The sequence below is a fragment of the Giraffa tippelskirchi genome, chromosome 3 (assembly GCF_054371585.1).
Source record: "Giraffa tippelskirchi isolate mGirTip1 chromosome 3, T2T-mGirTip1v1.2.pri, whole genome shotgun sequence".
NCBI lineage: Eukaryota > Metazoa > Chordata > Mammalia > Artiodactyla > Giraffidae > Giraffa > Giraffa tippelskirchi.
Genome location: NC_137277.1, coordinates 100596192 through 100621114, shown reverse-complemented (window position 1 = coordinate 100621114; position 24923 = coordinate 100596192). Strand labels below are relative to the sequence as shown.

Here is a 24923-nt window from a genome sequence, read left to right as displayed (position 1 = left end):
AGCAATAAGGAAGTAGCTCCAGGAAGCCCGTTCTCAGCAGAAGGAAATCAAATGTAACAAGGGGCCCTGAGGCAGAGACCTACTGGGCATGCTCAGGAATAATCTTTGTCTGGAGCACAGTGAACCAGGAGAAAGGTGAAAGAAATGGGGTCGGTGAGGTCAAAGAGAGAAGGATCTTGTGGGCTCTTGCAGGCTAAAAGGACTCTGAACTTTATTCCAAGTAGAAGCTGTCGCAGGGTTTTGAACAGACAAAAGATAGTATCTAACATATTCTGAGTGGCTGCTGTATGAACAGACTCTAGGGGCATGAAAGTAAAAGCTAAGAAACCAATTACAATGTGTCTGGTATTTTCAGTGTAAGCATTTTTGCTGCAAATATTTTTGCTGAATAACTAATTGGCCATAAGGCAATTTTGCTGTAAAAGATAAAACAACAAAAAATAAAAGGGTGACATTAAAAAGGAAACAATGAGGGACTTCCCTGGCCATCCAGTGGTTAAGACTCCATGCTTCCAATGTACGGAGCACGGGTTTAATCCCTGGCTGGAGAACTAAGATCCCATATGCTGTTTGGCATGGCCAAAAAATAAAATAAGTAAACATTAAAAAAAAAGGAAACAATGAAATGTGAAAATTAATAACAAAATTTTAAATATTTCATAGTGAAATATGAAATATTTGCATATATTTAAAATGTGTAAAGGTTCACGGTGATACTGCACAAATAACTAATTTTATTTAGTGAGTTGTACCTAAGAACTAATTAATTAACTTAGTTGTACCTAAGTAAGAATTAAAAGGCGGTTACTCCTTGGAAGGAAAGTTATGACCAACCTAGATAGCATATTAAAAAGCAGAGACATTACTTTGCCAACAAAGGTCCATCTAGTCAAGGCTATGGTTTTTCCAGTAGTCATGTATGGATGTGAGAGTTGCACTGTGAAGAAAGCTGAGCGCCGAATTGATGCTTTTGAAGTGTGGTGTTGGAGAAGACTCTTGAGAGTCCCTTGGACTGCAAGGAGATCCAACCAGTCCATCCTAAAGGAGATCAGTCCTGGGTGTTCATTGGAAGGACTGATGTTGAAGCTGAAACTCAAATACTTTGGCCACCTCATGTGAAGAGTTGACTCATTGGAAAAGACCCTGATGCTGGGAAGGATTGGGAGCAGGAAGAGAAAGGGACGACAGAGGATGAGATGGCTGGATGGCATCATCGACTCGATGGACATGGGTTTCTGTAAACTCCAGGAGTTGGTGATGGACAGGGAGGCCTGGCGTGCTACGATTCATGGGGTTGCAAAGAGTCGGACACGACTGAGCAACTGAACTGCACTGAACTGCACCTAAGAACTTGTCTTCCAAGTCTTTTGTTCATAGTATTATATATATATAGGCTTGTTGATTCATCTCCTCGTTCAGTGTAATGCTTTTTCGCTAAAATGTATTCCTTCCTTAAGAGAGGTACCAGGGTTTCCCTATGGTCCAGTGGTTAAGAGTCTGCCTTGCAATGCAAGGGACACCAGTTCAATCCCTGATCCAGGAAGATCCCACATTCAGCGGAGCAACTAAGACCCTGTGCCACACAACTACTGAGCCAGCCCTCTAGAGCCCAGAAACCACAACTACTGATCCCATGTGCTGCAACTACTGAAGCCTGTGCACCCTAGAGCCTGTACTCTGCAACAAGAGAAACCACCACCATGAGAAGCCCATGCACTGCAACTAGAGTATAGTCCCTGCTCGCAGCAACTAAGATAAAGCCCACATGCAGCAACAAAGACCCCCCACAGCCAGAAAATAAGAAGAAATTTAAAAAAGAAGAAAAAGAGAGGTATCAGTTTCCAAATACTAGGGTGTAGATTTGTAACTGAGTTTTGTATTGCTTTGTGAAAGCCTCTATGCTGTTGTTTGTTCTCGGCAAACTGTCACATGTTCATAGATATGTCACATGTTGATAGTTCATGTCCACTGACAGACATTCCAAAGTTGCATGGAACATGTGGGTTCAATTCTGCACTCTCAAGTCACCAAAGGATTTGAAAACCAACATTATCATTTTCTAGTATTGTCCACAATTTGGCTTTACCTTCTCTTATTTCACATTTCAGTAATTGTTATCATCCAATATTTTAAGATCACCAACATCTACTCATCACTCTATAGACCATTATGACAGCTAACATTCATGTAATATAAAAATGGGGGCACTCCATCAATGGAGAAATGAAACCAAACTATCAAACCAAAGTGTCAACCAGTTATTGTATTTTCTGCAGCAAAACTGCCTGGAGGCCAATTAGTTATATGACAAAAACTGTTTGCTGCAAAAATGTTTGCTGTAAAGATGCTTACCTGGAAAATACCTTCAGCCCAATTAGAAACCTGATGCAATAATTGAAGCAGGGGATGATGGCTTTGGCTAACAGCTCTATCTAAAATAGTATCTCTTTCTTATTCCTTGTTTATTCTCTATACCTTTTTCCTGTTTTATTTAACTTCTTGAATCAAAACTCACTACCTGGAACATCATATATTCATTTACTTATTATCCGAGTCCTTCCAAAGCACATATGCTAGTTCTTCATTAGAGGAAGAACTAAGTCATTTCTCAGACTTCCTTCTTTGCAATGACAATCCAAGAGAGCTTATTATATTAAATGTACTTGAGTTTCACTTACAACATGTTAATCAGAATATGAGAACATAATTTGAAAATAAATATTATTTAATTCTAAAGGAAAAATAATCAAAATCCTCAAAAATGTGTTCACAAAAGTTTCACTATAATCCTAAAAATAGTAGTCTATCTACTACTAATGAATAGAAGATTTAAAACTGTTAAGTGAGCTTTGGAAACATATTTCATGCTCTTCTATTTACTTTGCCAGGTGAATTTTGACAGATCAAACTGTTCTTCTGAGTGTCGCAGGGTTCCTCTGAAATCATTAGAAGTTGTACAAGTGCATAGAAGGACAGCTTGGCCTTGAGTGTTCTTAGGACAAGGTGCTAAAAGAGTTCTCAGACTTGACTTTGATTAAGAAACCATCAACTATAGAAGTTGTAACTTCAAAAGTTTGCTGTTATGAAAAAGTTTTATTGTCCACTTCAAAATAATCTTTCAAATCTACAATTCAAGTTGCATGCATATTTTTATGTCCTCGCAGAAGTATTTCAAGAATTCTAAGAAAGCCACATAATGCACTTAATAATTTGCAATTTACATAAACACGTGCTGACACATGATTTTAAAAAATAAAATTCCACTATTGGATACATTTATATGGATAAATTTTATTTTGATACATGTTACTAGGAACTATCAATAGAAACATTATAGTTAAAAAGCTTATTGATTGCTTTCATTTTAGTAAAGCTCTATTAAGCAGAGCTCAGAAATCAATCACTATAGCAACCAACAAAGAGGCGAAAGGTCAGCAAGCCTGAAAATAGCACAATATCTATAAAAGTGCTCTTCTCTGGTGATGGCTACTGCACTCAGGGATGTTTATTACAGATGGGCAATGTTTCTACTTTTGTGAACAAATTTACTGATACGAGTTAGTAAGAAAAAAAGATGACTCGGCTAGAAAAAGGCTAGCAACACCATCCAGAAAGCTCCCTAAGCACTGAGCAATTTTTAAGGCAAACATTTGTCAAACTATCTTCTAAACCAAATGCTGATTGTAATCTCTACAAGGGATAAACAAATAAAACTGTAGTTTATACCCAATGAGTCATGGTAGAAAAAGACAGTAGTGCAGTTAAGAATACATTTTAGTAAGTTATCTTGGATGAGCCTATTAATTTTTCTAGCAGGTTTTACAGTCTTGATCATAAGAGAACTCCTATTTGACGATTTCTAATTTCTCAGACCACGTCAACTGAGATGATTTCTCCACAGAATAAACAGCTCCATGGTGGGGTATATTAATCCCAGAAGTTCTGGGAGTGCTGCATTACTAATTCTAGTTATTTCACTCCCTAGTAAATTAAATAGAAGAAGATGGGAAAATAGACCCAGGTACTAGCCCAGATGGATGAATGCTTAGCTTACAAAAGTCTCCGCTATATAAGTTCTGCAATACATTAAACCAAGACAGAGCAGGGGAAGGAAGTACAGATAGGGCAGGAAGAAGGGCATGTATGAGGTGGGAGATTCTGCATAGCTAGAGGGAATCATGCTGAAGTCAAAAGACTGTAAGAAGGTGTGTTCGTGGGTGCTCAGTCCATTCAGTGCCCAGCTCTTTGTAACCCTGTGGAGAGTAGCCCTCCAGGCTCCTCTGTCCGTGGGATTCTCCCGGTAAGAATACTGGAGTACCTACTCCATGCCATGCCCTCCTTCAAAGGATTTTACTGGACACCAGGAACCAAACTGGTGTCTCCGATGTCTCCTGCATTGCAGGCAGATTCTTTGCCCACTGAGCCACCTAGGAAGCCCATGTAAGAAGGTAAGTAATACCAAAACTGGAGAAGGAAATGGTAACTCCAGTATTCTCATCTGGAAAATTCCATGGGCAGAGGAGCCTGGCAGGCTACAGTCCATGGTGTCGCAAAGAGTCCAACACGACTTAGCAACCAAAGAACAACCACAAAGATCAAGGGGGAAAAAAAAAAGAAGAGGATAAAAAGAAGAAAGGAAGGAGGAGGGGAGGAAGGAAAGAGGAAAGAAAGGAGAAATTTTTTAATCTTTGTGAATTTACAACTTTCCCTAGAGAAAAAAAAGAGTGAGACTGGTGATGGTGAAAGCAGCGGTGGCCACCGATGCTCAGATAAAGTTCAGAACCAGTTTAGACACCTCAGCTTCTCCCAGGACAGTTTCCATGACCTCCTTGCCATCTCCTATTTCTGGCTTTAGGGAAACAAAACTCCTCAAGATTAAAAGAAAAAGATGACAAAATGTGAGGCTGGTCCCCATGTTTCCTCCCCTGCTGACCTTTTCTGTTTATTAAAAATATGAAAAATTATTGATGTGTGTGAAATTTATGTGACCTTCACATCAACTAATTTGCATTTCCTTAGTACATGCTATGAGGAGGAGATGCCATAGAACTAGGCAGAGATGTGGACTTATCAATTGCTTCAAATAACTTGTATTGACCACGGGCACAAAAGTCTGTAGTATATTTATGTTCAACTTAAAGGTATATTTCTTCACTATATAGAGATAGAAACTAAGATATTACAATGGAGAGATGTATAGAAAATGAAGATATAGTGACTGAAGAGATACGTACAGACTTGACAGATGTTTAACAACACATTTGCGCAAAGAGAACAGAGGCCTTCATCCAGACAACGTGAATTTTTATGAACCATTTCAAGGTTAGTGTTTCCTTCCCAAAAGTTGCTATAGCAAGCAGCTACATAAATTAAAAAGGGTCCAAAACATCCCTAAAGAAACCACAGAGTAATTTATAGTTAAAACTGCTCTTCTTCCTTTCAATAAATTTTTCCCCAAGTGAAAAGATGCTATTATTGCAAGGTTGAAACCATGAATGTATTAATATAAATATCAAACCTTCAACTGCCTCCCTACTACTACCAACTCCCCCACAAAAAAGCAGCATTTCTTTCTCCAGCTTGTGGCTTGGAAATGTTCTCAGAATAAATCAACCAAAAAGGCAATGTTGCTGGGGATGTCTTCTGATGGGTCTGTTTCTATCCTGGCACCAGAAGAAATGCCACCAGGAACATATAAATGACATGGCGATGTACTGTCTGTCTATCTACTCTATCAACTTCTATGACCTCTGACTTCAATTAAAGATCTTTTTGTTTAGTTCACACATTTCTAGGGGGAAAGTGTGGAAATAATTGCAGCTGAAACAGAAAAAAGAAATACATTACCTTTAAGATATTCAAAGCTACCTTGTTAATTAGCTCAATAGGAATCATTTCTTTTGTCAAAAACAGAATGACATGTTAAGAAATGAGAAATCTCTCAAATCTTCATGATTAACCTACTTTACCTGCCATTTCAAAGCACCTTTAAATATGGGTAGCATCATTTCAAACATTTGCTTGATTCTAATGAAAGTACATGTCTAATTTATTTCTTGTTGCTTTGCTAAATTCGTTCAAAACCTGGAACCAAAGGGATTGGTGTGTATTGTATAATATTCCTCTGATAACAATTCTGGGGTTGGAGGCAGGAAGTTGGGCAGACTCCATATCTTTATGCAGTTTAAAATCTACTAAGGATATATGACCCATCTAAGGTGCAATTCCAAAACAACTTTGTTGTTGTTCAGTCACCAAGTCGTTTCTGACTCTTCGTGACCCTATGGACTGCAGCAGGGCAGGCCACGTTTGCAGGCAAAACTATGGAGAAAACTTTATAGGAGCAAGGGATACGGGAGATAAAAAGATCACCACAATGAAGAGTTCCATTCATGATGAATCAGTCTAATATAAAGAATATGTAACTAAACTTACATGTGTGAAGTACACACATGGGAAGTAGAATGGGTCGAAGGAATTACATCACAAACACTAGTTTTATTTGTCTGACAATGTAATTCTTTACTCTCGATTACAGGATCCCTCCATCACCACCATCACCTACCAAAGCTTGTCCTAGCCTCCTACTTCTTCACAGTGACCCTTATAAATGTCATCAGGAAAAACTCAGTTAGAAGTTAGTTTGGTTAGATCCCTCCAATATGCTCCACTATTGAGGGCATCATATGGTCCCCCTTCTTCACAGAGAGAATAATCATGTCAAACAGTTTGTTTCTGATAAATGTGAACCTCAAGTAGGTGAACAATGGCAGAATATTTTCTTCTCTAGAGATTCAACTGAACCCTGACAGTGACAGAAATAATAGGAGAATTATTTCTGCCTTTTGACCAAATCAGATGAGGTATTGACGGGCCATTCCATCATTTGGTGCTCAATCTGTAAATGGTTATCTGCATACACGTTCTACATGTATGGCCTGATTTCATGTGTGTGGAACAGACAGGGAGCTCCACACATTAAAATATTTCCTGGCTAGTTCTCCTTGTCCTCCTGGTTTCTGGGAGGAACACTGAGAAGCTTCGAATCTTCTTTTGTCCACCAGCATCTGAATTTAAGAATAATAATTACTTTATATTTTACAGAAATGGGAATATTAGATTGAAGAATGAAGAATACAATCTTTGGCATAAGGGGTAAGAAGAACTTTGGCTCAAGCAGAGGTGAGAGTAATACAGTGTAGAAGAATTTAAATTGGTTTCACAGGTTTTCTTCATTTCAGGGCATGTACCAGGGTTAGTTTCTTAATCTGTCATCAAAACACATATTCCTTTATTTATTCATTTTATATTAGAATATATTTGATTTACAAAGTTTTGTTAGTTTCAGGTGTAGAGAAAAGTGATTTAGTTATATATTCATATATCCATCCTTTTTTCAGCTTCTTTTTCCATTATAGTTTATTACAGAGTATTGAGTAGAGTTCCCTGTGTTATATAGTAGGTCTTTATTCTCTATTTTATATATAGTAGTGTGTATTATACTACTATTCTAGTCTAGTCAAAGCTGTGGTTTTTCCAGTAGTCACGTATGGATGTGAGAGTTGGACTATAAAGAAATCTGAGCGCCGAAGAATTGATGCTTTTGAACTGTGGTGTTGGAGAAGACTCTTGAGAATCCCCTGGACTGCAAGCAGATCAAACCAGTCAACCCTAAAGGAAATCAGTCCTGAATATTCATTGGAAGGACTGATGCTGAAGCTGAAACTCCAATACTTTGGCCACCTGATGCAAAGAACTGACTCACTGGAAAAGACCCTGATGCTTGGAAAGATTGAAGGCAGGAGGAGATGAGGATGACAGAGGATGAGATGGCTGGATGGCATCACCGACTCTAGGGGCATGAGTTTGGGCAAGGTCTGGGAGTCAGTGATGGACAGGGAAGCCTGGCGTGCTGCAGTCCATGGAGTCGCAAAGAGTCGGAAACAACTGAGTGACTGAACTGAACTGAACTGAGTATTCTTAAATGAGGCTTCCCTGGTGGGTCAGGCGGTAAAGAACCTGTCTGCAATGAATGAGCCTGAGTTTGATCCCTGGGTCAGGAAGATCCCCTGAAGAAGGAAATGGCAACCCACTCCAGTATCCTTGCCTGGAGAATTCCATGGACAGAGGAACCTGGCAGGCTACAGTCCATGGGGTCACAAAGAGTCAGACACAACTGAGCAACTAACACTTTCACTTTTACTTTCACTTTCATTCTTCAATGGTACATTTCTATAAAGGAATTAGATAGTAATTACTCAAGGAATATGTTAGTTTTTTTTTTTTAAGTCAATCTTTTCCGTAAGAAAAAATGAAAGTTCCTTGGAAACAGCACCCAGTCTCATAGCAGAGAGCATTGTTCAGAGAAAGCACTTAAAATATTGATGGTGAAGGAAAAGTTACACTTCTCTGTCTTAAAGTTCCAGCTAATATAACTACTCCTACAGATAACACATTCACACAGAGCAGCTTGTTCACTTGAAAGGACTGACATTGAGATAATGATATTTTGAGTCAGTTCAATGTCTGTATATGATAATGACCCCCAAAAGTATTTGAATAAACAGGCAATAGTATTTACATAATTGAGAAGAGTATGGCTTATATAGTGTAAAATCCTCAATCTAGGATTGCTTATAAATTTCACTTTCAATTTCCTATTATATCCCTATGAACAAAATTTCATAATTAAAATCAGTGTACTTGTTCCTTGAGACAAGAAATGCTTCCTATATTAATCTCTTAAAGCAAAAGTTTGACTTTTTGTATGCTTACATTTCACATGCTTTCCAAAATGCAAAAATTATAGCATCTTTCAGTTTATGGGGAAAAAAATATGCCTGTCTGGTACATCTGTCAGGTGTGGGTGAGTCCTCAGAATGAGCTACAAATGGATTTGTTGATGTGATGGCAGAACAATTCCATAAGGGGTCCCATGAGTATTTCTCAGCATGTCCTGTCACCTTACACTGCCTAGAGCTAGAATTTATGTTTAAAATAGAAAACCATAAAAGTTAAGAGACATCAATGGGTTTCTTTAAATGAATTAAGATAAGAAGACTTTTCAACTCCCCAAAGAATAATACTTGGTATCTGAGTCTGCAAAATTTTATAATTATAACATGCTTTAAACTTATTAATTTTTGATAAATTCAATTCTAATGTTTAGGCACTTTATCTTTCTTTAAATGTAATCCTTCAGTTTGGTTTCAGTAAGTCTAATTTAGACGTGCACCTAATCAATATGCATTGTTCATCCACCCTAGGTTATATAAATAACAAATTGTTCTTTTTTTCTTTACACAACTGAGAACAGGAAGGTGAAAACTGTACTGAGGTTAAGAAAGTACCCACATTTTAAAGTCGTGCACATATTTTCTATATTGAAACTAATTATTTACATAAGTCAAAAATACAATAGTATTAAAATAGTGTACTGAACTCCAAAAGGAAAAATCAGAGATTCTTATTACACTTACCCTTTAAAGCACTGTATGTTTTGGTAGCAAAATAGGAACAAAGACACTCAGAATTTGAATGCTTTGCCGAATAGTCTATTTCCATATGAAGGTTAGTAATTAGTGCACGCATAAACTAAATAGCAAGTCTTATAAAAATTAACCCTATAAATAACAGGCTTCTCTATCCCAGGTTTCCTGACCTTATCCTGGATGAATTTTCATGACAGTTTTAGTGTCCTCTTGATGCTATTTGACATCATCACTATTTCTCTGAGCATCTTTCTGATGTCCCCTACAGTTACCAAAAATCATTTTTGCTACAAATCACAATGCAACACAGCTATGAAAGCAACAAGCAACAAAATATGATTCCTTCACATAGGAAAAGACATGTTTTAATAACAAGAAAAGAAAGTCAGACATAAAATTGTATTAAACAGAATAACTCAACTATATTAAAATAGAAAATATACTAAACTACTGAAAGTAGGAACTCTGAAAGTGAAAGTTGCTCAGTCTAGTCCAACTCTTTGCAACCCCATGGATTGTAGCCCTCCAGGCTCCTCTGTCCATGGGGATTCTCCAGGTAAGAATACTAGAGTGGGTTGCCATGACCTCTTCCAGGGAATCTTCCCAACCCTGGGTTTAAACCGATGTCTCCCTCATTGCCAGCAGATTCTTTACCATCTGAGCCACCTGGGAAGCCCAAGGTTACCAGGACGTAAGCTCAATAAGTACTGAATGAGTGAATGAATGAACAAGGAAAGCTCAGGCCCAATAAGTAAGTCAGTCACTTCTGCTTCAGCCATCTGACACCAAGAAGGAGACTTCAAGGATGCCAGATCTTCTGATTTTTAGTCCATGGAATTCTCTAGGCCAGAATACTGGAGTGGGCAACCTTTCCTTTCTCCAGGGGATCTTCCAAACCCAGGGATTGTATCCAGGTATCATGCATTGTGGGCAGATTCTTTACCAGCTGAGACAAAAGGAAAGCCCAAGAATACTGGAGTGGGTAGCCTATCCCTTCTCCAGCAGATCTTCCTGAACCAGGAATAGAACCATGGTCTCCTGCATTGCAGGTGGATTCTTTAACAACTGAGCTATCAGGGAAGCCCCAAGATAAGCCAGGTATCTATATTTTTATATTACGACTCAATGTTTAACATTATAAAGAAATTCACTTTTTTACCAGAAACTATATACATCAAATGAAAGCTGTCTGTAGGTCAGATACAACCCATAAGTAGATAGAACTCTGGATGACTTGTTTTGCTGTTTCTATACTCATTAAAACTGGGTTTAGCTAGTAACGACAGAGGAAACTATACAGAAGTTTCCTTTTCTCTTTCATGTAAAAGAAAGTTGAAGATGGGTCGTTCAATATTTGGGCCTCCCTGATGGCTCATCAGTAAACAAACCCACCTGCAAGGCAGGAGACACAGGTTCAATTCCTGGGTGGGAACTTCCCCTGGAGAAGGGAATGGCTACCCACTCCAGTATTCTTGCCTGGAGAATGCCATGGACTGGGGAGCATGGCGGGCTACAGTTCTTGGAGTCACAAAAGAGTCAGACATGACTTAGAAACTAAACAACAAGAGTCCAATACTAGCAGGTTGGCTCCATGAAGTGTTTGGTCAGGCTCCTATTATCGCCCCTGTTTCCATCCCTGTGGAGTAGTCATTATCCTCATGGTACAAGCAAGCTGCTATATTTCACCCTTTACCTCCAGGCAGCATGATGGAAAATGGCATGATAAGGTGCCAGTTGTGCTTTAAATGAGTCTTTTCAGAAGTTTTCGAAAACGCTGCCAGAACTTAGCCAGAACTTAGTCATATGGCCACACTTACCATTAAGAGCAGCTCAAAATACTGTCAGTTCGGTGGACAGCCACACACCCATCCAAGTCTAGGTTCTGCTACTAAGTGGGTATCGGAGGAAACTAGACGTCTTTGAAACACTTATAGCCTTCATAAACTTTGAGCCATTAGATTTTTTCCATTAGAAAAAGAACACATGCAACAAAACAGACAGCATAAAAATTTATAAGGAAAGAACTGAATAATGTCCTTAGCCTGGTAGCTCTCCAATATCAACTCCACATGTTAAGAAAATGCATAAGTTTTGTAAATTCACCCATTGTCAAAAGTTACTTTGAAACTTGATGTTTTGCTCTTCTTTTGTTGTGAAATATAACAAATACACAGAAAAGTGCATATAATATATATGTACAGCATATAATTATAATTCCCCATACATCTCTGGCCCCCTATCCCTTCCCTGTTTCCCACTCAAGAGATAACTCACACAATCAGATCCTTTCCCATCCCCCAGGATATCATTATCCTGATTTAGGGAACAATCATTTCTCTGTCCTTGTACTGTTTTCCCCAGAATCCCTTTTCCTGTATTGTTACAGGTTAAAGTTGGGATATTTGCATGTGTTGTGCTGTGCTTAGTTGCTCAGTCCTGTCCGACTCTTTGAGACCCCATGGACTACAGCCCGCCAGCCTCCTCTGTCCACGGGGATTCTCCAGCAAGAATACTGGTGTGGGTTGCCGTGCCATCTTCCAGGGAATCTTCCCAACCCAGGGATAGAACCCAGGTCTCCCACATTGCAGGTGGATTCTTTACTGTCTGAGACACCAGGGAAGCCTGGGATATTTGCGTATAACGTTCATAGATGAGAATGACTTGCTATTTCTTTTTTCATACTGTCTTTGTTGGGTTTTGATATCAAAGTTATGCACAGAAGGGGTTAAGGAGTGTTACCTCTTTGTGCATGGTTTGGAAGAGTTTGTGTAATAATTACACAATTATCTGTTCCTGGAAATTTAGAATTTTGTGGTAGAACCTCTTGGGCTTTGAAATGTTCCTTACAGATATGTCATAAGACTATTATAATTTATGTTATAATTTTCTAAAAGTTAGGTTGTTCATAAATCATGTTGTTTCAACCTCATGTAGTCTGTTTTTTTTTAATCTATTTATTCTATTAACTAGATGATGGTATATTAAAATCTCCTTCTGAGATCATGGACTTCTCTATTTTTCCTTATACATCTGTAAATATTTTCTCTGTTTCTGAGACCATAATCTTAAGTACACAGAAATTTTAATTTATTAAGAATCCCTCGTAAATTGAAACTTTAATCATTAAAAAGCGATCTTTTTTAACTTTAGTAATATTTTTTGCATTGGAAGTTAATTTTACCTACTACTAATAGAAATGTCAACATTTTTATTTAATATATGCATTGTATATGAATGTACATATATCACATATATGTATATCAAAGCACATATCAAACCTTCTTATACTTTCCTCTAATTATCATCCTCTCTTCCATATTTTCCATTATGTATTCTCTATATTACTGCATACAAAATAGTTTCTTCTGACCTGTATTTCAGATCTCTAATTCTCTCTTCAGTTGTTGTTATACCAATTGTTGTTAAACTACACATTAAGTTTCTAATTTTTGTTACTGTATTTTTAATTTTAAAGTTTTCTTCTTTTATTGTTCAAATCTACTAGTCCATTTTTTTTTTTTTACAATTTCCTATTCTCTAAGAAATGTTTTAAATTTGCCTTTTGCTTCTTTAAACTTAGAAGAATAGGTGCTCTATAATTATTGTCTGATAACTCCAACATATGAAACCTTGTGCTCTCTTCCGCTGGCTCATGCTCATGTCATTTTGAACCCCCGTGTGCTTGGAGTGCTTGTTCTTCATTATGTACTTCTCATGTCCTTGCAAAAGTGTTTGTGTGTGTCTCTCTGAGAACTAATATTAAAGTACCTTTCTCCAGAGAGTCTGAACTTTCTTCTGGCAGGCCACTGGGGACACTATTAATCTGGGTCTATTTTTTTTTTTATTTAAGTATCACTCGGGCAATGGAAACTCTGGTGTAAAATCTATGTGATGGCTAGGCTATGTCCACACCTTCCCAAGAATAAGGTTTTGGGTTTGTTTTAAAGTTGTTTATCTTTATTTGTTTTTTTTTTTTCCCCCTTGTTCTGCTTAGTAATAAATCCAGGCCTCCTCCCTGGGGTTAGAAGGAGATGAATTTACATCCATTTTAAACTGGCAGTAAGGAAAGAGACTTTTGATATTTTTGCTAAACATGGTGGTTTCTATTAGATGACACAAATTGAGCCAACCATGTTTTTTCACTTTTCTCTGAATCTTGAGATTGCTAGTAGCAAAACCCAACATTTCCCTTGCTAGAAAAAGCAGATATGCAGGAGGAAAAAATGTTCCAAATAAGAGTATCGGAAAGTTAGATAATAATACCTTAAACAACGATGATGTTCACTGATTCTCATGAAAAGAAAACTGAAAGTAGGCTGTTGACATTGTTGAGTCTGTATGTTAACAAATCAAAGAAAGAACCTTTTTCCACATTTCTTATCATGTTGAGGATGTGAACTCCCTCATTGGTTAAGATATTATCTAAGTGTCTGATACTTTCAGTTGAAAACTTCCTCCTTTAACTTTTACCAATCCAATGGGTGGAAAAAAATGGTATGTTACTTCAATTTGCATCTCCCCAGCATTAATATTTTCAGTACTTGATCACCTTTTCAATACTTGACCACTTTGAATATTTTCTTCTATGTGTTTTTTGCCCATTTTTTTCATTTAGTGCTCTCTTTCCTCCCTCTTTTCACTCTTTCTCTTGCCATGCACATGGATACACACACACACACACACACACACACACAGAGGCTCTTTATTTTTTAAATAGTTACCTTTCTTCTAGCCATATATAATACAAATATTTCTATCCCATATTTCATTTATCTTTGGTTTCACTTATGTTATCTTTTATTATTCAATTTTATTTTAGTTTCCATGTAGTCAATTATATGTCTTTTCCTTTTATAACAGTTGGATTTCCTGTCTTATTTAAAACAGCTTCCATACTGTAAAGTCATAAAAATCTTTTTTTCCTAAATTTTCCTCTGACATTTAAATTGTTTTATGTTTCACAATTAGATATTTAATCAAGCTGTAATTTATTTTTGTATATGGTATGACACTGTGGTACAGCCCTGTCTTCTTCCAGATGGATAGATAATTACGCCAGCATCATTTCAAAAATAAACCATCATGGAATTTCCACTTCTGCCAAGTTACACTTTAGATGTCCACAGAAGCCCTTCTTAGTACAGCATACACAAAAATGCTGAATAAAATACAAATGAAAAACTATTTTTTATTATATGATTAACCTGGTAGGGAAATAAATGAATTACTCCACAACCAAAAATAAAATTCAGACCCAAAGAGGTATCTGAGCACTAGGATGGCCATTTACCCTGAAGGCATCCGCCAGTCCTTGGTAGTTAAGTGCTTAGTTTATCAGACTGTATCACAAGATCAGGAGATAAAACATGGTTCCTGAAATCACAAAAGGTCGATCAGAGATCCTAGTATAAATCAGTCAAATATGAATGGTATTACACTGAAAATAAAACAAAATAGAAAGTGTTCTGCAGAGAGACACTGGGTCTATATTCATCTATTTGTTTGTCTCAATCTTCACTTTCAGTAGAGCAGGAAAATAAAACTCTTCAAGAGATTCTCACCATAAGTGTGCATCTATATAGGCATACTTAGAGCCAGAATTCATGCTGTATGTTGGCAAAAAAAAAAACTAATCAAAACACTGAATAGATTTCAGTTGGTAGCACCTCCAGATACCTGGCAGAAGCTAATATAAATCTTCTCTGGAGGAATATATTTAGAAATAGGCCTCAAAAGTTTCCTCCAGATATGATTCTCAAAACATGAGCTCACAATCAAAAAAATCACAAAACACACAAGGAAAGTGGCCAACCAAGAATAGAAATCAGCAGATTCAAATTCATAGAAGTTGTAGATATTAAAATGATCAGAGACTCCAATATTAGAAAATATAGGGAAAAGAGTTTAAGAAGCTTGAAGAACAGATACAAAAGGCCCAACTTAAACTAAATCAGCGAAGAAACTGTGAAATTTACTACAGGGCTCACAGACAGAATCCATTATAGGGACACACACCCAAAATATCTCTTGGAACTTTTTCAAAAAAATGGAACTTTTTCACTTATTATTTGTTTTTTTCACCCTACAAACAACCTCCCTCCCCCATCCTCCACCCAAAAAGTACACATTTGGGTAAATAAGTCTTTTTTTTTAATTGAAATGGAAATATTCTTTAAGAGTTAAGAATACATTATTTACTTTTGAAGCTGAATTTTTCCTACCATAGTGGATTCTCTCTTAATTTCAGAGGAAGTTGTGAATGGACAATCTTCATGAGTTCCTGTGAAAGAAATTTAATAAAGCCTGAGAAGTACTAAATCTAAAGTCACTGGAGTCAGGGCAAGACAAGCAGCATCTGGAAAGGTGGGTAGATATTTTTGGAGTTTAAAAGAGTTGTTTTTATCTGGTCTAAAAATAAACAGTAATAAGAAATTAGGTTACACTACATAAAATGTTTCTCTTGCTTAATTGATTTGCATGGCCTGTATTTAATTGTAATTTTTAAATATATCTGGTATGCTGCCTAATGAAAATAATAACATATTTGCTATTAGTAGAGACATGAACTCCAAGCACTAGTCAAAACACAACTGTTTTTGGAAATGGTTGTTGGCTTTCAAGTTTACATAAGAAAAAACCCTCTAAATATTTGTGATAATAGTTGAAGGTCACTCCAGTGACATCAATCTAAAAGAATAAGCTCCAGGGAAACAAGCAATTTTTTCTAATGTTATATGTCTACCAAACTATAAAATTACTTCTATCAAAAAAATTAACTCCTAAGGATTAAACCTGCATGCAATATCAAACAAAGAAGTACTTTTTTAAGGGCAAGTGATTGAATTTTATGTGATCTAAATCAAATCTTGGTTACAATGATCCAAATTAACTTGACTTTAATCCAATTTAGTATTAAAAATGAATGGGTAAGGTTTTAAAAGGCCATTTAAAAAAAAACATTGTGAATTAAAATAGTAACTAGATTCTTAATATCAATAGATTGTTGAACTAGTAAATTAAAATAATAAATGTCCGTGCTGCATTTAAAATTACTACATTTTAAATATCAACGAAGCAGTGTTTCTTAAGCTGTAAACATGTAAACAACTTGTGGGATATGATTAGAATTTTTACTTAATGAAAGCGCATGGAGTACCTTGCACATTTTATAAGTAAGAATATTCTGTAAAATTCTTATTTCAGATATGTATGCATATGGGGGAAATTATGCAAAATGTGTTTCTGTGTGTCACAGTGGAAACCTGTATGAAAGCCACTAGTCTAAGAAGAATTAGAATCAAACACTTAAAAGGATTTTAGGAAGGCAAGAGTTTGTGGCTACAGATTTCCAGGTGCTGAGTTATAAGGACACCATCAGGAAGAGGAAATGGGAGAAAAAAGTCACAAGATGTATTCAGGGTAGGAATTTTGTCACAAAAAAATATAGCAAGAGCTCAGTCATCATAAGCAGGACTCAAGGACAGAAAAGAGACAGCTGAAACATGGCAAGAGTAGTCACTGTATCTACACCAAGTCAGCTCTCCAGAAATGACCCCACAGTCTGGGGTGATCGCTGAAAGATCCAAGAGGCAAGGACCCACTTGGTTTTCAGCTACAACTGAAAAGAGAAGTCCCAGATTTTCTTCAACCTGTTCTGGTCACCTCTCGACCTTTTCTTCTACCATTTTACTCATGAATGTGATGCAGCGTATTAAGTACTGTAGAAATGTCACACTGTCTGCTTTTCAGAGCACTTTTATATATTTCACATATATGTGATCACATTTGAAATTGATAAATTCTCTTTAGGCAAAGCAGGGGATATCAACCACACTTACTGATGACACAAAAACAGCAAAGTTACTGGCACTGGCTGTATCGCTGCTCAGTCTGAGGGTTCCCAACTCCTCTCCAACAGCTGCTGTTCCAAACACAGCTAATAACCATTCAGCACTACCTCACAGAGAGAACAATCCAATACAACATAACTATACATGCAATCCTATTCAATTTAATGTCAATTTACCATACCAAGTCACTAAAAGAAACAAATTCTTAGTTTATGAAAAGAAATTTGATATCAATTAAATGTCACAAAGCATTTCTTTGTAGACTAATTACTAGCATACATACTTTCCCAGTTAAAAGTAATCTTTGAAAATTAATCAAGGTAATCCATCATATCAGTAAAGAAGTCATGTTATAATCTCAATAAATCCATGAAAATACTTGAAAATATTAATATTCATTTATGATTTTTAAAAAGACTTTCCCCAAACTAGGAATAAAAGCAAATTTCCTCAGTTGATAACAACAGTCTACCAAAAAACAACAAAAAAACAACCCTTCATATATGATGGTAAAAGAGTGAGGGCATTCCTCCTAGAACCAGGGAAAAGACAAGGATATTTACTTTAACCACTCTTACTCGTCATCATATTGGTGATCCTAGCCAGTGCAAAAAAAGCAAGAAAAAGAAATCAAATGCATAGAGATCAGAAACGAAGATGTAAAATTGGCTGTACTCACAGACAAAATTATTCTGTATGTAAAAAATGTCAAAGAATTTTTTAAAAGCTACTAGGATATGTTATTCTCTTAAGCTTATAGGATATAAGGTCAATATATAAAATTAATTTTATTTTCATATACTGGCAGTTAACATTTAGAAATTGAGATGTCAAAAATACCATTTATGATAGCATCTAAAAACATGCAATACTTAGAGAAAAATCCAAGCAAAATATGTATAAGACGTGTTTTCTGATAACTACAAGACACTAAGAGTAACTGAAGTAAAACTAAATAAATAGAAAAACATACTATGTTTATGGATCAAAAAAGTTAATATTGTTACATGACTATTTTCTCCAACTAATACATACTCAACTCAATCTAATAAAAATTTCAGCATTGTATTTTTATGAAAGTTCTCAAAATGATTCTAAAATTTATTTTTTCCACTTTTTCTTTTTTTGGCTGTGCAGCGGTATGCTGGAGTTCCCTGACCCAGGATCAAACCTGTGCACTCTGCAGTGGGAGTGTAGTCTTGACCACTAGACTTCCAGGGAAGTACCAATTCTAAAATGGAAATGCAAATAACTTAGGATAGCCAAATCAATTTGAAAATGAACAAAGTTGGAAGGGTCATATTATCTGATTTTAATACTTAATATAAAGCTATAATAATCAAGAAAGTTTCATAGTGGCATAAGTATAGACATTTGGAGGCCAGAAATATACCCATATACATATGGTCACTTCATTTTCAATCAAAAGGTCAAAGAAATTGAAAGGATGGATTTTGCAACAAATGATGCTGGGAACAACTTCAAATACACATGGAAAAAATAAATATTTCACCTAACCTCACAAAATAACAAAAATTAAACTTAAACTAAACATAGACTTAAATGTAAAAGCTGAAATGTTAAAATTCCTAGAAGAAGCCATAAAAGAAAATATTTATGACTTTTGGATAGATAAAGACTTCTTAGGACATGAAATATATGAACCATTAATAATTAAAAAAAAAATAAATGCACTTCATCAAATTTTGATCTTCTACTCTCCAACAGACACCTTCAAGGAAACAAAATGTCAAAATTCATAGAATGTGAGAAAATCATCATAATACACCTATCAGAAAAAGGATTTGTATTCAGAATATATAAAGAACTCTTAAAGTCATCCATAAGAAGACAAATGAATTCTAATATGCAAAAGATTTGACACTTTATAAAGAAAGAAACATAAATGTATAATATGCACAAGAAAAAAAAATTTAACATGACTAACCATTAAGGCAATGCAAATGAAAACCACAATGAAATACCACTACACAATCACTTGAATGTCCACAATTAAAAAGACTGATTATACTAAGTGCTGGAAAAATATGGACCAGCTGGAACTATCAGACATTTCTACTGGGGATACAAAATGGTACAAGCAATTTGAAAACTATTTGGGAGATTAGATTTAAAAATTAAAAATACAGTTATCATATGACTCTTCAATACTACTCTAGATAGTTTCTCAAGAGAAGGTGATATATATCCAAAGACTTGTACTCAGTTGTTCACAGCAGCTTTGTTAACAACAGCCCCCAAATAGAAACAACCTGAATATTTGAATGAAAGAAGTCAAGTTCAAAATAACCTCCTCCATAGCACTCCTCTGATGTGGAACTCCAGGAAAAATAAATCTAATATACAGGGATTAGAAAATCAGTTTCCTGGCTTTGGTGAAAGTGGAGACTGATTAAGAACATTTTGAGGTAATAGAAATGTTGTGGCAGTTACATAAACGTAAGTGTCAAAACACATCAAACCATACACTTAAGATGTGTGCATTTCATTATATCTAAATTATACCTCCATAAAAGTATTGTTTTTTCTTTTAAGAAAGTCTGGTTCCCAACTGGACTTGAAGGTAGATCTCAGTAATTAGGCAGAATTGAGAGCTGAACTGGGAAGGATTCACATCCTGACTGAACTCGGTACCTTTAATTTGCCCAACTGTATGTGAAACATTTTGTCCTCCTAGATGTTTTGTTTCACAGTATTATCTTGTACCCCTACTGACTGGCAGAACATGTTCTTATGGATAATTCTTTATTGAGAAGACACATTAAAGAGGTCATTGCCACAGACTAATATGGAGACATTCTTTCCCCTCAGTCTTTTTGATCTTGGTCATGGGAAGAACAGCATCAAGTATAGGGGATCTTCATGTCTCTGGTCTACCAAGACCAAGGAAGAAAGTATATGGAAAATAAATTCCAGTATTACAACAGGTATCAGATGACTACCAAACCAAGGAAGTCTATGGAATCTGAGAGAGAATAATTGTGGTATGAAATCTAAGACTCCTAGTAGCTTTCAGGGATGAAATATTCCAAGTGTGACTTCTGAGGTTGTAACGCATAGGATAATGCTTTAGACTAATGTTTCCCAAAGAATGAGACAAGTATCAAAGGTGGTATATGAAATGATTTTATGCAAGTGGTAAAGCAATATGATACTAAATAACATTAAATCACACAACATTTTCTTCTCTGGTTCTCTTAGTTTTTCTGATTATGTATCAAAATGTCTCATTTCATGTTAGTATGTTTTTAACATGACTATCTTCTCTTAAAAAGAAAATGTAAAATAGCTACCAGAAATACAGTCAGTACATTTGTTTGTTTATTTACTTAGTTATCTTCTATTTATGCCAAGTAAACTTGTTTTTTGCATAAAGTAAATGTTCTCCAGGAAAAAAAAATAGGAGCAGTTAATTTATTATTAATAATAATAATAGGTTAAAAATACTATAGTAGAATATGGTGATATATGAATATCTGAGACTGGATAACAGCACTTTCAAATGTTCATTTGTGAAGAAGAATATCTATCTCTGTATAGATACTAACATATTAAAGAAAATTTACTATCAGGACATTTTCATGTTATAAATTAGTTTTTAATTTGAATTCCTTACCTCTTTAATAGTCCCCCAAATTTCAGATTCTAGATAAAAGGCCAGATTAAGATTTTTGTATCTTATAAATTAGGATGAAACTCCATGAAATTGTGGGAAAGGCAGGAATATATTCACACAATAATAGAGGGTCAAATTCTACTCTGTCTTTCTGCTAACAAGTGTTCTCACTTGAGTGTGGGCAGACAAAGAAGATATGCAGAAGGCACCCATGAAAAAAAGATTCTGTTTCCATAAAAGTTGGCAATCTACTATTTTTAGTTTTGCTCTTTTTTCTCTTCTTTTTTCTTGGTATACATTTTAATTTCTTTCCTCTAAAAGGATACATAAAAGTTTACATTTTATTCTAGGTTCATTAATCACTTCAAAAAATACAATTCATGTGGACAGATTTCTTCAAAATTGTTATGCTGTTGTCAGTATTTCGACAGTCTTGTACAATTTTAAAAAAATCAACCTCAGCTAGGCTCTAGAGAATTTTAGCAAAAAAATAGAAAGAACTGTAAAACAGATTTTCTTATTTAAAGAAACAAGACAGTTTGATTTCTATCATGCTTATAATTTCCCAAGAGTAAAATGAAATTTGGAATGAACAAAGATAAACCCTTTACCTGTTGGAAGGTGCAGTGTTATGTTGTTGCAAAAATCTGTGAAGCAGCATTCCGTTTTGGTAACATTGTTGGAACTATGACAGAAGACTTGTGCATTTAATTCTGGGAGAGAGACACAGGACTTGATCACCTGTTCCTTTCCGTTGGTTAACATAACAGAAGCCCAACATGCTCCCTCTGTTTGGCAGGTAAAGTTTGAAGAGTCACACAAAAGACAAACACACTTCAAACCTGGAAAAGATAAGGCAAAACGCTTTAAGATGCGAAAGTTATCATGGAAAGAAATTCAATCTTAATGAAAACTGAGAGACAGCTTAATAGCACTGGATAAAACATACATGCTAAAGCTGTCTCTCAGTCATGTGTTTTATCAAAAGCGCTGCCCAATCATCACTTACTATTGCTTATATTTTTACAAGCCATCTCTTCAGTTGATACTATATTTTTAAACAATTTTCTCATCCTTGGTGTAAATCCCTCCTTTTTGAACTCAACCAGCTCATTCCTAAATCAATAGTTTCTAAGAAATGCTAGGACATAGTAACACAGCAACCTAGAAGTGCAGTCCAGCATCACTTGTAGAGCATTTAAGCATTGTTTAAGTAGCTCACTATCCAAACAATCCAATGTATTCTGTTCATTTACAATTTCTCCTTTAAACTTTAAAGTCAACCACTACAATATTGTAAAGTAATTAGCCCCCAACTAAAATAAATAAATTTATTAAAAATAAAAAAATAAAAAATAAAATTAAAAAAAGATAAAGGTTAATATTTTTCTGCTTCTTCAAAAAAATAATAAATAAATAAAAATAAAAACACAAATCTAACCGCAGATAGTCACAGCTTTAAAAAATTGTGTGACTCTTTACATTTATATTCTATGCTATTTTAACAGTATTGTATTGTCACAGTACCTTTAAGGCATTGATGAGCCATTATACTTCCCCCTTTTCACTAAAGAATACATCTTAGAATGAGAGTCATTTGAATATAGACCATGACTTTCAGGCAAGTTTCTTTAATGAACACATCTATTCAACAGAGCAAAACACGTCAATTGTAGAATGCAATAAATCTACATCAATAAAAATTAGACTTTGTTCATCTGTTCCCTTCACAAGTTTCCACAACTTTCCCCACTTAATAAACACACACACACACCCCCCACATTAACTCACATGATCAAAGTGGTAGAGTACTTCTGTTCTGAGGTAAGATATCTATCATGAACAATCCAGTGGTTGTGAGTAACTTATTCAAATTTCATTTGAATTACTTTTAAATAGAACAGTGCTGAATAAGCCTTTTTTATCATTACTTAATGAAGGTTTTGTTAAATCACAACACCCCCCTGCAATATCTGAATGTCCAAAGTTTTTCCATCCAACCATTTTTACTCAAATTAGTCTTGAAATTGCTAATTACTCACACTGGAGCTGATTTTATACCTGTAAAATATTTGATACATTAATGGCTATTTTTATACTCAACTTCAAATATCAATGTAAGCAATACAGATAGTATTCCTATATAATTGCGTGTGTAAGAGAGAAAAAACACATATTGATCAATAGAAATTCTCTCTTCTTTTGATAATTTTTCTTGACCAGTAAAATACTATCTCTATAAGCATTTTTATTATTACATACTAAGGAACTTACAATCATGAAATAAAATACCATTTTGTTATATCAACACTGGACCAAGCATAACAGGTTACTCTTCTATTTATATCACTGGTTATCAATATAAATAAATATAATCTTTTGTTGATATTTATGTGCTGTGGTAGAACCTTATAATGTAGACTGATTGGGATTCAGTAGAACTAGATATATAAAATGTAGATGATTTGAAAATGTTTTAAGTCACTCTTCCTGCATGAAACAGAGCTCATATAATAAAGACCCATCCACCAAGGCATCTTCTGACAGCAGAATCTCTCTCTCTAGCATCTTCTGATTCAAATTTGACAGAGGCCTTCATATTTAGCTATTGCTTGCCTCCTCTGTGCCTCCATTTCCTTATATGAAAGATAAGGGATTCCTCCTCATCGTGCTGTTATGGAAAATAAAATAATTAATCAATGTGAAGCCCTTAGAATAATGCCTGATACCTAGAAAGCACTATGTAAATTAGTGACTACTAATTACTATGTAATTAGTGACTACATCTCCTTTTACTGGAGGAGTTAGAGCTAGTTGTTCTATGAAACAATCAAAATACATTTGTAATTCATAAAGGAAAGGCTGAATGAAGTAGGTACACAGACCATTGGAAAAACATTACAAAGAAATGCATCTCCTTTTGTACTGCCAAGTGAGTTGAACGTTCTCATTCTTTTAATGGCCCAGGCTAGATCGCAGATGATGACACAGCAGGATGATCCAGCGATGGTATAGATGAAGAATTCAGGAAAAGATGAAGGTTCCAATCCTAGCGCTATCACTCCCTTGCTGAGTGACTTTGAAGAAGGTCTTTAACCTTACAGGGTTTCAGCGCCTTCCTCTGAAAATGGGAAATGAACCAGGTAGGTCCAGAAGTCCTGAAGTTTCACTGAGTATTACTTATTTTACTATTCTATTAAATTACAACTTATGGAAATTTACAATCACAAAGTATGAAAAGCTCTTTTAAAGTTAAAAAAAAACACCTACCCTACTGCGGTTATTCTTCAGTCTCATATTTTAAGCGTTTGAAGTTGGGAAGAATAAATCTCCCAACATATAGTCTCAAACCATTTGTAACTACACTCCTCATCAGAGTCTCCTTGAATTTTTTATTTCCAAGAGAAGCATAACCTGGAAATCAAGGCACATAACTTAGGGATATGGGTCCACTGAGCGAAGACAACCATAAGGTACTCGGCAGCGAAACATATGCTAGTCTCGTGTGTGCTTCTCATTGCATGTAATTCCCAGGGCAACCACAGGAGTTAGTTGTCACTCTCTCCATTTTACAGATAATGAAATGAGGCTCAAAAAGATCAAGTGACTGAATTTATGTGGCAGTCATTAGACTGCTTAAACAATGTTGTTTCTATCCTACCAAAGCTGATTATTATTTTAAAAACAAGATGAGTACAAAAACCATCTTCCCACCTCACCAGTTTCTATCAATGGTAAATAAAATATAACTTATTATAACATTTATATTTTATATACAAGAAAATAATATTTTATGTTTAGAATAAAATATAATTCTAATACAGCAAAAACAAACTAAAATTACTTAACAATGGACAACTGAGATTTTGATCTTTATTATTCAAATAATCTTTTTAAACAAATTCTACCTATTTTTTGAGAGACAGGTTGTAAAATATCCTGTGC

The 24923-nt window shown here is 35.4% G+C and overlaps 1 protein-coding gene across 4 annotated transcripts in view; it reads right to left on the bottom strand.

The window, feature by feature from the left end:
* ACVR1C (activin A receptor type 1C) overlaps positions 1 to 24923 on the bottom strand; it is a 72121-nt gene that overhangs the window by 25315 nt on the left and 21883 nt on the right. For 2 of the 4 annotated variants that reach the window (XM_081584821.1, XM_081584823.1), the window contains exon 2: positions 21590 to 21820. In XM_081584821.1, coding sequence (XP_081440947.1) covers positions 21590 to 21820 — 231 coding nt within the window. Of the gene's footprint in view, positions 1 to 21589; positions 21821 to 22505; positions 22623 to 24923 lie in introns of those variants that run through there. The other 2 variants (XM_081584822.1, XM_081584825.1) reach the window with 2 other exon arrangements.